At 35.6% G+C, this 15008-nt stretch overlaps 1 protein-coding gene across 1 annotated transcript in view; it reads left to right on the top strand.

The window, feature by feature from the left end:
- The window catches only part of MYOZ2 (myozenin 2), a 39267-nt gene extending 25237 nt beyond the window's left edge, over positions 1-14030 (top strand). The window contains exons 5-6 of the mRNA XM_055342451.1: positions 3871-4054; positions 13585-14030. Of these exons, the coding sequence (XP_055198426.1) occupies positions 3871-4054; positions 13585-13819 (419 nt within the window). The 3' untranslated portion in view covers positions 13820-14030. The remainder of the gene's footprint in view (positions 1-3870; positions 4055-13584) is intronic.
- Positions 14031-15008: the final 978 nt, after the last annotated feature.

Raw genomic sequence — 15008 nt, 5'->3', positions numbered from 1 at the left:
TCCTTCCTTCTTGGTTGATAAGTTGGAAAGTATAGCAAATTGAGGAAGCAAACTTTAGCTTCTCCTAATTTAGCAAAAATTTTTATTGGTTAACATGCTATGTATCCAAAAGCTAACTTTTCTTAAACATGAATCAAGAAGAGTATTATGATGCCATAATATTACAGGAATTAAGTTCCTCTGAATTTAAATCAGTTGTGTTAAGGGCATTATTTTGAAATCAAGCAAGAAGTTTTATTATGTAGCATTGCTGAACCATAATATACCTGAAGGCTTGAACATATGCACATTTTTTCCTGTACATAATTCAGCATATCAGAAAAAGAAAAGAGTTAGTTGATTCTATCTATAAAAAGCAATTGGAAAACCTGGAATATTAAAAAAGAAAGTGAAAAGATTAGACCTCTTATCATCTTTCAATGCAATAGGCAATTATGAAACTCTTAAAGTGATTATAAACATGATGTAGAAACATCCAAAAGTATTCAAAAAGAGAGACAAAAGCAAAAATGAATTATTGGGACTTCATCAAGATAAAAAGCTTCTGCACAGCAAAAGAAATAGTCAACAAAACTAAAAGACAACCTATAGAAGGGGATAAGATATTTGTAAATGACCTATCAGATAAAGGGCTAGTATCTAAGATCTATAAAGAACTTATTAAACTCAACAGCAATAAAACAAACAATCCAATCATGAAATGGGCAAAAGACATGAACAGAAATCTCACAGAGGAAGACATAGACATGGCCAACAAGCACATGAGAAAATGTTCCGCATCACTGGCCATCAGGGAAATACAAATCAAAACCACAATGAGATACCACCTCACACCAGTGAGAATGGTGAAAATTAACAAAGCAGGAAACCACAAATGTTGGAGAGGATGTGGAGAAAAGGGAACCCTCTTACACTGTTGGTGGGAATGTGAACTGGTGCAGCCACTCTGGAAAACTGTGTGGAGGTTCCTCAAGGAGTTAAAAATAGATCTGCCCTACGACCCAGCAATTGCACTGCTGGGGATTTACTCCAAAGATACAGATGCAATGAAATGCCGGGACACCTGCACCCTGAGGTTTCTAGCAGCAATGTCCACAATAGCCAAACTGTGGAAGGAGCCTCGGTGTCCATCGAAAGATGAATGGATAAAGAAGATGTGGTCTATGTATACAATGGAATATTACTCAGCCATTAGAAACGACAAATACCCACCATTTGCTTTGACGTGGATGGAACTGGAGGGTATTATGCTGAGTGAAATAAGTCAATCGGAGAAGGACAAACATTATATGGTCTCATTCATTTGGGGAATATAAAAATTAGTGAAAGGGAATAAAGGGAAAGGAGAGAAAAATGAGTGAAAATATCAGTGAGGGTGACAAAGCATGAGAGGCACCTCTAGGAAACGAACTAGGGGTGGTGGAAAGGGAGGTGGGCGGGGGGTTGGGGTGACTGGGTGATGAGCACTGAGGGGGGCACTTGGTGGGATGAGCACTGGATGTTATGCTATATGTTGGCACATTGAACTCCAATAAAAAAATTTTTTAAAAAGTATTCCAAGCAAAGTTGGTTAGAAATAAAATACACTCGAATATATACTAGAATTATAGTTATGCGATCATTATGTTTATGGGTGAAAAATACTGAAAAAATACACAAAGGTAACATAATTGTATTAGGATGGTGGGATTTCAAGGAATTTTTTAAAATATAAAATTTTAAAATTTCCAGTTTTTAGATGACTGACATCTGATCACTTTTAGGAAAGGAATGGGAAATAAAATGTGCAAGTTATGATAATGGAGTTATGTATACTATACAAATGGAAAAACAAAACAAAACAAATGGAAAGCGCCCCTAGGGGAGACAGGAAAGGCTAAGTAGAAGATGGAACCTCAAGCTAAGGCTTAAAAGTAGGAATTTGCAGGTGGCAAGAATTAGAAAGGGCATTCCAGGCACAGGGAACTAATGGAACAAGGAAGCAGAGAAGCATAACGGGACACAAGTACCAAGTAGGTCTAAGTTCTGGAGCATAAATATGTGAAAGGAGAATGACAGGAGATGAGGTAGGATGGGGATATGGCCACGTGTGCCATGTTGAGTAATCTAGGTTTTTGTCACGGGGAGCCATCATGGCACCTTGAGAAAGGGAGGTCAGTGATGTGATCCAGTCTTCCAGTTAGAAAGGTCACTCAAGCAGCAGTGTGGAGGGTACAGGGAAGGGGTTGGGAGCTAAAGGTTTAGTATGAAGGCTATTGTGAAAGCCCAGGCAAGAGTTGGCCAAGGCCTGAGCCAAGGCAGTAGTAACAGAAATGAAGAGGAAAGAAGGAATTTTCTAGAGCAAGTTTTCCCAATGTTCTGTTTACAAATCCCTTGCCTGAGATTTGGAGACCATATCTGAGACTTACGGAAGCCAAATCTCTGGAGGGAAGAACCCATTATACACATTTTAAATAGAGCCCAAAGTGACTCAGAAACAAAGGTTGATAGCCACTATTTTAGGATCCCTAAGAAGCACAGCTGGTAATACTTAATGATTTGTTGTGGGAATGAGGGGATATTTAGGATAATGTTCTGTCTTGGGCATCTAAGAGTAGACGGATAACATTGACCAAGATAACCAATATAGAAGAAGCAAGAGGTAGTAGAGAATGGCTACATATAGGTCTAGACAGATTATTAAGAGGAATATTCATTTGGACAAATACATGGGTGGTTGAACAGAAGGGCCTGGAGATTTAAAAAAAAAAAAAGAGTCATCAATATGTAGGTCACAATTAAAACCATGAATATAAATGGAATTTTCTAGGCAGAATGTATAGTATAAGAAAAGAGCTTTGACTAAGTAAGTGGACAGCAGAAAAAAGAAGTCTGTCAGAAGAGATTACCATGAGATCCTGGAGGTAATCGAAAGAAAATTTAATTATCAGCAAGATATTTTGGAGGAGATAAACTCTTTAGTATAAAGGAAGGATAGGCATGATTTGACAGGAGAAAATAGAAAACACAGAAGATCAGAAGAATGTAAAAGTAAGAATAATCAAATGGTAAAGGGTTTTGACATAGTGGAAAAGAGAATTATACAAAGGACACTATGAGGCAGTATGGTGGTGTAGAGAGTACACAGCTGCCTTTGAATACTTGAAGAATGTCACTTGATGCATATGAAAATGGTTTAAAGTTTATGCCAAAATTTGTATTTTTAAATGGCACTTACAAAAAATTTCCAGCTCCCACAAGAAGTTGAGGTGAGACCAGAAGCAGGAAAGTTAGGTAAGAAATCTTTAAGAACAAAGTAAACATAGGATGAGCACATCAGGGAAGATCAGTGTGGAAATAAGGCTCTTCACCATATTGAAGCTTAAACGGTTTGCAGATCACTCAGCAGTTTAAGATAGATAATACCTAAGTATTATCTCTAATGAATCAGCTCCCAGAAGAGGGAGATTTTGTCTTCATTGCTTCCTCCCCATCACCTAGATCACAGTAGACACCAAATATATATTTTTAACTTAATTCATTCTCCATGGTATCCAAAGCCTTCTCTAAATTAACGTAAGGGAAACAATTTTTCAAAATTACGTGAGTAGCTTCACGGAACAAATGCATACGAAGATGATCAAGGAAGAAATAACTGTATGATTTGGTATAATTAAACACTGAGAGAAGTGGTTTCTTTTGAAAATTCCATAAGTTGAAAGGGGTTAAAAATGTCTTACAGTTTCAGACTACTGTCTTCTGAGAGACCATAAAAAGGATGCATTCTTCATAGATTCCCTCTTGCTTGAAAAATTAAACATGGTAAACTGTTAGGTGGAGTTCAGTGACTCCCAGGCACTCTGTATTTATTCTTGCTCTATTTTTCTAAAGGATATTCTGGACCACTGAAGGAGATTCCTCCTGAAAAGTTCAACACCACGGCTGTTCCTAAGTACTATCAGTCGCCCTGGGAACAGGCCATTAGCGGTGATCCGGAGCTTTTAGAGGCTTTATACCCTAAATTTTTCATGCCTGAAGGAAAAGCAGAACTGCCTGATTACAGGAGCTTTAACAGGTAATCCAATTATCTTGGGTGATACTGTTGGCATGTAATACTGAGGCTTCTATATAGTGGTATGGAGAACTAAATTCTCTGGTAGAAAAAAAAATTTTTTTAAAGATTTTATTTATTTATTCATGAGAGACTACACACACACACACACACACACACACACAGAGGGAGAAAGACAGAGAGAGAGAGAGAGAGAGAGGCAGAGACACAGGCAGAGGGAGAAGCAGGCTCCACATGTGGGACTCAATCCTGGGTCTCCAGGATCACGCCATGGGCCAAAGGCAGGAGCTAAACCACTGAGCCACCCAGGGATCCCCAGAAATTTTCTTTTAAGAATAGATTCAAAATAGCAATATAGGATAACTTACACAAGCCTAGGCAAGGTCTCATTGTTGCAATATTACTAATATGGCAAGCCTTGTATTTTTTAGTACAAAAATGAAGGAAATGATTCAGAAACTATCACTGTTATAGCATCAAGATAATCTCCCATATTATTTAATGTTTAAAAAAATCAGTAATAAAAAAAATAAGTAATAATTTCTCATTCAAAGGCTGATATTAATTTTTGTGTTGATTCAAATGACAGTGCTATTCAAGAATTTCAGAAATAATTTATGTATACAACTATGAGGATTACTCTGTAAGCCTAGGTTCCAACTTACATTTTTTAAACCAGATTAAAGGCAATTTAAGGATTTGTGGCCCAAGACTCCAGTATATGTACAAAGCAAAATTTATGTTACTAAAAATATTGCCAAATAATATCTCCATGATAGTATTCATAATAGATATTTATTTCTCCTTGTTATCCAATTTTAATTGTTCCCAGGAGTATTTCAGATATATTTTTAATGGTCTCATAAGCCATTCTTTGATCATTTGATTTTCATTTTAGAGTAAAGTATCACTTGTATGCGAGCACCTGGGTGGCTCAAGCGGCTCTCAATTTCAGTTCAGGTCATGATCTCAGGGTTGTGAAATCGGGCCCCATGTCAGGCTTTTGCTGAGGATGGAGTCTGCTTAAGATTCTCTCTCTCTCTTTGTCTCTGTTCCTCCTCCATGTCCCTGCCCTCCCACCCTCGCTCACACTCCTCTCTCTCTCTCTCTCTCTCTCTCTCTCTCTCTCTCGAATAAATAAATAAATAAAACTACCTCCATAATGCTCTTTTGCACCCACAGAAAACTAGACCTAATTTTTAGTCTGCCTAATCACTATTCATTTGAAAATTAATAAATGAAAGTCTTTGATTTACAAAAGAATACCACAAAGCCTGCATTTAAATAGTGATCTTCTTTAGTGCTTTTAAAATTATTGTACTATTAGAATGTTAGTTTTCACACACTACCATAATAGTGGTATTAATATTATGCCTATTATTAGTAATAGATCTACTAGGATTACACCTAATACTATTAGAATTAGTAGTAATACTAATAGTATTAGTACTACATCTATTGCATAAATGAGGTATACAAGAATTTAAGGAGGGATTGAAGAGTGTCAGGGAAAGGAGGTTGGAGGGTCATTTTAATCAATGTTCTAACTTTTTTCCAAAATGAAAGTGTAAAAAATTATAAAAAGTAAAACACTAAGGAAAAATAGAAAATAACAGAATACTTGGGGCTTGTTTTTTAGATTAACGCTTTAGAGATGCTATGTGACTTCTTGTGTATCTTGTGGCTTTATTACCCCATACCTGCTGAGCAGCTTGCTTCTAGTTTTACAAACACATTGATATATTTGGGTTGGCTATAAAGAGATGCCTATTGATTGTATAAATACCAAGTGAGTGCTATTTCAGTGAGAGAAAGAAAAAGAAAAGTTAACCTGTTAATACCTCCCCTTTACTTGAGAAATTTTTATTTCTTTTTATATATACATCAATATCAGAGCTTAATGTTAATATTACATTTTATTCTTAGGTTCTTTTTTATGAACATAAATTGATATAAGTAAATGTACATTTCATTATTATTTTAATGCATTCAAATGTCATTTCACACAAATATGCCAATGTTTATTTAGTCATAGTCACTGATTTTATGAGACAGTACATAAGTAATGCTCGACTTTTAAAGAAAATTTGCGTATGGTTACCGCATGATGTTACATGAATTTCAGGTGTACAACATAGTACTTCAACCACTCTACATTATGCTATGCTCATCACAAGTATAGCTATCATATCACCATGTAATGCTATTATAATACCATTGACTATATTCCCTGTGCTGTACCTTTATTCACATAACATTCATTCTATAACTAGAAGCCTGTATCTCCTGCTCTTCTTCACCTACTTTGCCCATGCTCCCAACTCCCCTACTCTCTGACAATCATCAGTTTGTTCTCAGTATTTGTAGGTCTGATTCTGCTTTTTGTTTGTTCATTGATTTTGGTTTTTTAGATTCCACATATAAATGAAATCATGGTATTTTTCTCTGATTTATCTTACTTAGCATAAGCAAAATATAAGTGAAATTCACTTTAGGTCCATCTATATTGTCACAAATTACAAGATCTTATCCTTTTTTTCTTATGGCTGAGTAATACTCTGTTGTGTATATTCGAATGGAATATATATACCACATCTTCTTTATGCATTCATCTATTGAGGGACACTGGGCTGCTTCCGTATCTTGGCTATTGTAAATAATGCTGCAAGATTCTTAGATTCTTTATCATTGCTAAATAGTAGATGAAACAAAATATGATGATACATAGGCAATCCCAAACAGGTAGCTTTAAGAGTCTTTTTGCCCTTAAAGTATATGTTCCTCGCTACACAAAATCTGAGGCCTTATTTGTTGCTTATACATTGCTCTAAAAGCCTACTCAACAAACAGTACAGTATAACCATATTTTTGCTTTGAATGTTTGCTAAATAAATAGTCTATAAAAAGTTACATAGCTAGGAAATGGAAATCCATTTCTAGCTATGGAAGACCATTTTATATCAGAACTTCACAAAAATAACTAGAAAAGCTAGTTATTATAAGTGTTTGAAAAGCCATCAAGGAAATAAGGACTTAAGGGCCACCTAGACATGAGCGAAATTTAGAGATGTAAACCCAACATTTGGTGTCACTTTTCCCTATTAAGGCATTTGTTGATTCTAATAAGAAGCAGAGAAAGTGAGTGAACTTTTCAACAGTCTTGAATCTGAGAAGGCCAAAGACAGGAATATATGGTCTGCTAGGAGGAAAGACCCAGATATTCTAAGTCTTTAGTTGGGATTCCTACAGGCTATACCATTGGAATAAAGGTGAACAAGTAATAGACCAGCTTTCATGAAAATAAATGCTGGCCCTAATCAACACAATCCTAGGTTGGATAAAAATCACCTCCTTTATGACAAACTGCCTGCCACAGACAAAAGTAAATCCTTTCTGGAAGGAATAGAACACCATTCAGAGACTCAAATTATTTCTAGAGTATTTTAACATAATGCTCATCAGTCAATTAAAAATTACCAAGCATACTATAAGACAAGACCAAATGACTAAAAACAAAGAGAAAAAAAATAAACAAAAGAAACAGACATATAAAAGATCAAATTATTGGAATGTTGGCTACTCTAAAATAATTATGGGGATCCCTGGGTGGCGCAGCGGTTTGGCGCCTGCCTTTGGCCCAGGGCGCGATCCTGGAGACCCGGGATCGAGTCCCACGTCGGGCTCCCGGTGCATGGAGCCTGCTTCTCCCTCTGCCTGTGTCTCTGCCTCTCTCTCTCTCTCTCTGTGACTATCATAAATAAATAAAAAAAATTTAAAAAAAAAATAAAATAATTATGATAAATAGGTTCAAGAAAATAGATAACAAGATGAAGAATTTTAGCAGATTGGAAATATGTTTTAAGAAAGAATCAAATGGAGGGGCACTTGGGTGTCTCGGTCAGTTAAGCATCTGCCTTCAGCTCAAGTCATGAACTCAGGGGAGTGGTATTAAGCCCCGTGTGAAGCTCCTTGCTCAGCGGGGATCCTGCTTCTCCCTCTCTCTCTGCTCCTTCCCTCTCATGCTCTCTCTAATAAATGAATAAAATATTTTTAATTTTAATTTTAATTAATTTATTTAATAAAATATATTTTTTAAAATAATCAAATGGAAATTGTACAAAAGTGAAAAATATACAGATATAACGAGGAGATATCATGGGTTCAGTTCTAGACCACTGTAATGAAATAAATATATAATAAAGTGAGTCAGATGAATTTTTTTGCTTCCTAGTGCATATAAAAGTTATATTTACACTATACCATAGAATATTAAGCATGTACTACCTTAATTAAAATATACTTTATTATTTTTTTATTTATTTATTTATATTTATATATTAATATTTATTTATTTATGATAGTCACAGAGAGAGAGAGAGAGGCAGAGACATAGGCAGAGGGAGAAGCAGGCTCCATGCACCGGGAGCCCGATGTGGGATTCGATCCCGGGTCTCCAGGATTGCGCCCTGGGCCAAAGGCAGGCGCCAAATCGCTGCACCACCCAGGGATCCCTGTACTTTATTGATAAAAAATGCTAACTCTCATCTAAGCTTTCAACAAGTCATAATCACTGATCATAGATCACAATACCACGTTTAATAATTATGAAAAGTTTGAAATACTGTGAGAATCATGAAAATGTGACACAGAAACATGAAATGAACAAAAATTTTTTAAAAAGATTTTATTTATTTATTCATGAGACACACACACACACACACACACACACACACACACAGAGGCAGAAACACAGGCAGAGGGAGAAGCAGGCTCCATGCAGGGAGCCCGATGCGGGACTCGATCCCAGGACTCTAGGATCACGCCCTGGGCCAAAGACAGGTGCCCAACCACTGAGTCACCAAGGGATCCCTGAAGCGAACAAATTCTTTTGTAAAAATGGTGCCGATACACTTTCTTGACACAAGGTTGCCACAAAACTTCAATTTGTAAAAAAATGCAACATCTGCCAAACCCAATAAAGTAAAGCACAATAAAATGGAATATTCATGTAATAACTGAAATTTAGAAGTCAAAGGATTATGTGGTTGGAGCCATATGAAATTTACAAGAAACATAAAGAACAGAGAAACATGTTAAAAACACCAAGGGAATGCAATCAGTAAAATTCAGTCTGTGGGAAACTCTATAGGACAAATAATCCAGGATTTTCAATAAATAAATGGGAGGAAGAGATTAAAGGAAACTCCATAATGTAAAAATGTTTTAAAAGACAATTTAAAAAGACAGGCAAAAGTAAACCAAAGTATTTAGAGATATAGAATTATTACCATATAAGGAAAGGTTTTTAAATATTTTACAAATTGGTATTACCATAAAAGTCAAAATATTAACTACTAGGGTCAGGAGAGGGCTGGGATTGAGCACGGACATGTTTAGGGCTTCTGGAGTAACACTTGATATGTGTAGTAGTTACAAGGGTTTTTGTTTTGTTTTGTTTTTAAAATATTTTATTTATTCATGAGAGAGACAGAGAGAGGCAGAGACACAGGCAGAGGGAGAAGCAAAGCAGGCTCCCAACAAAGCAAAGCAGGGAACCCAACATGGGACTCAATCCCGGGTCTCCAGGATGACACCCTGGGCTGAAACCGCTGAGCCACTCAGGCTGCCCACAAAGTTGTTCACTTTATAATAAGCTGTTGTCCATTTTGATCAGGTTTTCTGTACTTTTGTTATATTTAATGATTAAAATGTCTTTAAAAATTAAATAAATAGATTTCATAGCAGATTAAACATAGCTGAAGAGAGGATTTATAAACTGATACAGAAAATGATCAATTGAAGCAGAAAGAAAAAAAGGATTCAAAATGCAGTAAAATGGAGGAAGATGCATCTGGAACAGTAATTTAAAAGTGTAAAAAATGCCAATATACATGTTTGATTAGAGTCTTATGAGGGAATAAGAGAGAAAATTAGCCAGAAGCTATATCTGAGGAGTTAATGACTAAGAATTTTTCAAAAGTGACAAAAGATATCAAACCTTAGGTTCAAGAAGTCCTACACAGCCCAAGAAGGATAACATAAAGTAGGCCATACAAAGGCACATGACTGGAAATCTGCTGAACCAAAGAGAATGAGAAAATCTTAAAGCCAAGGAATAAAAGACAACCATTTTAAAAGGGTAAAAATAAGACAACTAGAATTTATAGAAGACAATGGAATAACACCTTTAAAAATTAAATAAATAACTGCCAGCCTGTAATTCTATATCCAGTGAAAATATTTTTTACAGGTAAAAGTCAAAATTAAATATTCTTACACATTTTCAGACAAAAAAGTTTTCTGACCCATGCTAGATAATGAAACAATAATAAGCAAAAGGTGTAAGTATAGGAAAGGAAAAATAGAACTATCCTCATTCACAAATGGCTGGATTATGTCCATATGAAATTCAAAAGCAGCAGCTTAGTAATTAGAATTAGTAAGTAAATTTAGCACAATCACAGAGCACAAGGCCAACATAAAAATTAATGATATTTTAATATACTAACAACAAATAATTAGAAAATAAACAATATTCATCAAGTTTTACCTTATGATGTGTAATACTTTTATAATGTATCTTACACTTCAGTTAAATTTAAAAATCACATTGGTAAAATAATCTCAGTAGGTATCTGGGTGATTATAAGCTAGATGTGATACAAGCCATTCTTTGAATTAGTCTAGAACACATTCCAGTAATTTAAGAGATTAAAATGATTTCCAGGTACAAACTGGGTTGATATCTTTTCTGTTGTATGAGAGAAGAGAGCGACTGAGCTACAAAGAAAATCAGATCTCTTCCAGGCTTTAAAATAATCTCCACAATACTGGATAATCCATGTAGTCTCCCCAGTTCCATTGTCCAAATGTGTATGGAGATCTTCTAGGTACAAAGCATGACACAAGTATACCGTAATGAATTAACAAAGATCAGAAAGAATTCCAGTCCTCCTGAGGGACAGTGTGGCAAAACAAAAACAAAAACAAAAACAAAAAAACAAACAAACAAAAAAAAAACAAAACAAAATGGCAGATACACCAATGGATATAATGGAACATAGGAAATGGGGTTTCAGGGGAGGTAAAAACAGAATCCACGGAAATTTAGAGGAGAAACAGCTACTTCTGGCTGTGGGAGATCACGGAAAGCTTCAAGAAGAAAGAAATACATGATTTAAATAACATCTGTGGAACTTAAAGAATTTGAACGTGATTTGGAATTGCAAATTAGAACTGTAAGTTATAACCTAAAGGATACTTAGAAATGTAGTAGTAAGTGTCAGAGTGCTCCACCAGAGAAAAAAAGAGTATATCTAAAGGTAGGAGAGCATACAGGGGAAGAGTAAGCAGTGCATTCAATTTGGCTGGAACAAAGGGGGCATAAAAAGAGAACAGGGTAAACAGACATAAGAGACCTTTCCACCCACGCACCAAACCTGTTCCTCTCTGTCTTCCACCAGCCAGTTGCTAAAACTCTAAAGGTACAACTAATCCTTGATTTCTAGATTTCCTCCACAATTTTTATCCATTTTATCAGAAAATCCTGTGGACTCTAAAACACATCCTGAAACCACCCACATCTTTCCGTCTTCATGGAAAACACCTAAAATTCAGGCCACCATCATTTATCAGCTGAACTGCTACCAGTATCTTCTCTCCTTCCATTCTTGTCCTCTTATCACAGAGCCAACAACAACGAGAGTAACCCTTACAAAAATTTAATCAGATTACACTACTTTCCTGCTTAACATTTTACAGTGTTTCGCTTCACACTTAGAATGAAATTCATGCTCCTCATTTGGACAGAGTCCTGTACAAGCCATCTCTCTGTCTTCTCTTCCCTCTACCAACCTTCATCTCCTTGTCTACCAACACAGGCCTTCTTTCTTTTCCTGAACATATCAACATTATTTCTGCCTCGTATTCTTTGTATTACCTACTCCTCATGCCTGAAATAGTGATGTGCTTCAGCTGTACTGCCCATGGCTAACTTCTTGCCTTCAAATGACAGTTTAAATGTCACCTCTTGGGGTGCCTGGGTGGCTCAGTCAGTTAAACATCTGTCTTTGGCTCAAGTTATGATCCCAGGGTCCTGGGATCAAGCCACACATTGGGCTCCCTGCTAAGCTTGTGCGGTCCTTCTCCCTCTGTTGCTCCCCTGCTTGTTCTTCTGTCAAATAAATAAATAATTTTTAAAAAATGTCACTTCTTCAGAGAAGTTTTCCCTCTCTAGTCATTCCTTTAACCCCTAGTAAATTATACCACTTTAATTTTCTGCATAGCTCTCATTACTATTGGATGTTTTATTTATATGTTGGGTTTTTTTTTTTTTTGTCACCTATCTTCTTCATTAGAATATAAGAGCTTGGGGGCCTGGGTGGCTCAGTTGGCTAGGCATCTGACTCTTGATTTCAGCTCAGGTCATCATCTCAAAGTTGTGAGACTGAGCGTAGCGTCTGCTTAAGATTCTCCCTCTCCTTCTGCCCCCAACCCCCGACCCCATGCATGTATGCTTTCTCTCTCTTAAAAAAAAAAAAAAAAGGAATATAAGAGCTCAAACTTTGACACTATTGTTCACTGTTACATCCCTAACATTTAGAAATGCCTGGCACTAAATAAATAAACAAATGGCTAACTCAAAGAAAGCTAGAATGCTATGTGGGGCCTTGAATGCCAAGATAAGAAGTTGGATTATTCAAAAGAAAAATAGAATTGTGAGTTGTGAGGTTTTTTTTTTTTTAAGACTATTTTATTTATTTTTTTCATGAGAGACACAGAGAGAGGCAGAAACATAGAGAGAGAAGCAGTTTCCCAGCAGGGAGCCTGATGCAGGACTCAATCCTAGGACTCTGGGATCATGAGGCAGATGCTCAACCACTGAATCACCCAGGTGTCCTGAACTGTGAGGTTTTTGAGGTGGAGATAGAAAGATGCAAAAGACACACTTCTTGCCTTCAAAGAGTTTATAATTCATACATTATACCAAACCATATTACAAAAAAACAAACTTGAACCAAATCAGATTATGAAAAATTAAAAGCTAATAAGACAAAGTACCATATCATAAGAACCCAAATGACTGATACAAAACAGTGCATGCTACAGGAATTTGGCTAAAGAACAGTATGCAGGCTGGGATAATTGAGAGGAAGCTGATATGTAAAGGCCATAACACATACACAGGTGGAGAGAAGGCATGGAGGAAATATCTAAGCAAGGGAAACATTGTTAGCAAAGACACAAAGGCAAGAAATGTTTTCAATGAGCTCAGGATATAGAATAGATTAATTTAGTCCCAAACAAAGAGTACACACAAAGGGATTTTATACCAATGTATTAACAATTATCTGTTTTATTTTAAAAGCATGGTCCTTAAATAATACTTGCCTCAGAGATCAAAAACTGAAAATTGTACTAAGAACATAAGATAACAACATGCCCATAAAATCATGAATTAAATTGTTTTCTATTTTCTAGCAAATGAATTTGAAAATTAATTAATATATTCTTTTTCTTTTCACTTCCCACAGAGTTGCCACTCCATTTGGAGGTTTTGAAAAAGCATCAAAAATGGTTAAATTCAAGGTTCCAGATTTTGAGCTACTACTTTTAACAGATCCCCGATTTATGGCTTTTACCAATCCTCTTTCTGGCAGACGGTCCTTTAATAGGACTCCAAAGGGATGGATATCTGAGAATATTCCTATAGTTATAACAACCGAGCCTACAGAGGATACCACTGTACCAGAAACAGAAGACCTATGAAAAGAAAGTTGTATGTGCCACAAAAACCTCTAAACATAAATGTTGCTGTTTTATTATTCTATTTACTGGCACAGTCATTTACACTCTTCATTAGTAGCAATAATTTTGTAGCAATTTAGCAATTCTCCTTTTATGGCATTTAAATTCTATCTCAAAAAAATAAATAAATTCTATCTCAGATCATATACTAATAAACAATTTGAAATCTTGTTTTAAAAACTTTCAACTCGTCTTTATTCATAATTTTGTTTTCACCTGGTCTAAATAATCCAGTCTCTTCACTGAGAAAGTCTAGAAGAGTAACTGACAACAAAAGGTTGCATCTTCTTTTCCTTTAATATGAACTATTCTTGAATAAGTTTTTCAAATGGAATCTAGAATTAAAGTGCAGTGCAAGATATTTAGACTCATTTGGAGTTCTCTTTAAGGGGTAAAAGCTATGGAAGACAATGTACAAACATTATTGATGGAGAAAAGAGTTGGAAAGAGTTCCTTTCTGGTGACAAAGATAAAACAGCATGTCTGGATAAAGCCTTTTCATCAGCCATTCTTAGAATTTCTAAACTGCTTTGTATTCTTTGACCAGCATTGAATCACTAGATAGCTATTCCAGATGACATTCTCCAAAGATAGTTGGGTTACTGTATTCATTTGGTATTAAGTCAAGGAGACAGGGAGACAATGACTCAATGAACGTCAAATTAGTCTTAATCTCCAGGGTGTACCTGGAATTTAAGCTCCATAAATCCCAAAGCGGCGTGTTGATCAGGTTCAACCTTATGTATGCATTTTTTGAGCAGTAATAACAAAATATATGCTAACATACATATACATGTACATATGTATGTACATGAGAGAGATGTATAATTTGAATTAGTAGCTTTTTTTTATTTTGCTGAATCTTTAAATTCTACTTAGTCCTTAAATACTATGGAGTATATGCTTTAAGATATAAACAAAAACAAAAAAATGAAAGAGCACAAAAGCATCTGAAAGCTATGTAGCATACAACAATCATGAGATATGTGAACATTTTGATATAAAAGACTCAAACTAATATAAAGTTTTAGATATGTCTTGAAATATGATTGAGGGAGTAGATCTCATTAGAGCTAGTAAAAATAAGTATCACTTTTTCCTATTTCAATTCAGTTAAGAGTTCTGTGATAGATGTTAATGCCAGAGAAGG

The sequence above is a fragment of the Nyctereutes procyonoides genome, unplaced genomic scaffold (genome assembly GCF_905146905.1).
Source record: "Nyctereutes procyonoides isolate TBG_1078 unplaced genomic scaffold, NYPRO_anot_genome, whole genome shotgun sequence".
In the NCBI taxonomy this organism is placed as follows: Eukaryota; Metazoa; Chordata; class Mammalia; order Carnivora; family Canidae; genus Nyctereutes; species Nyctereutes procyonoides.
Note: the sequence above shows the minus strand (reverse complement) of the source record. Positions and strands in the feature narration are given on the sequence as shown.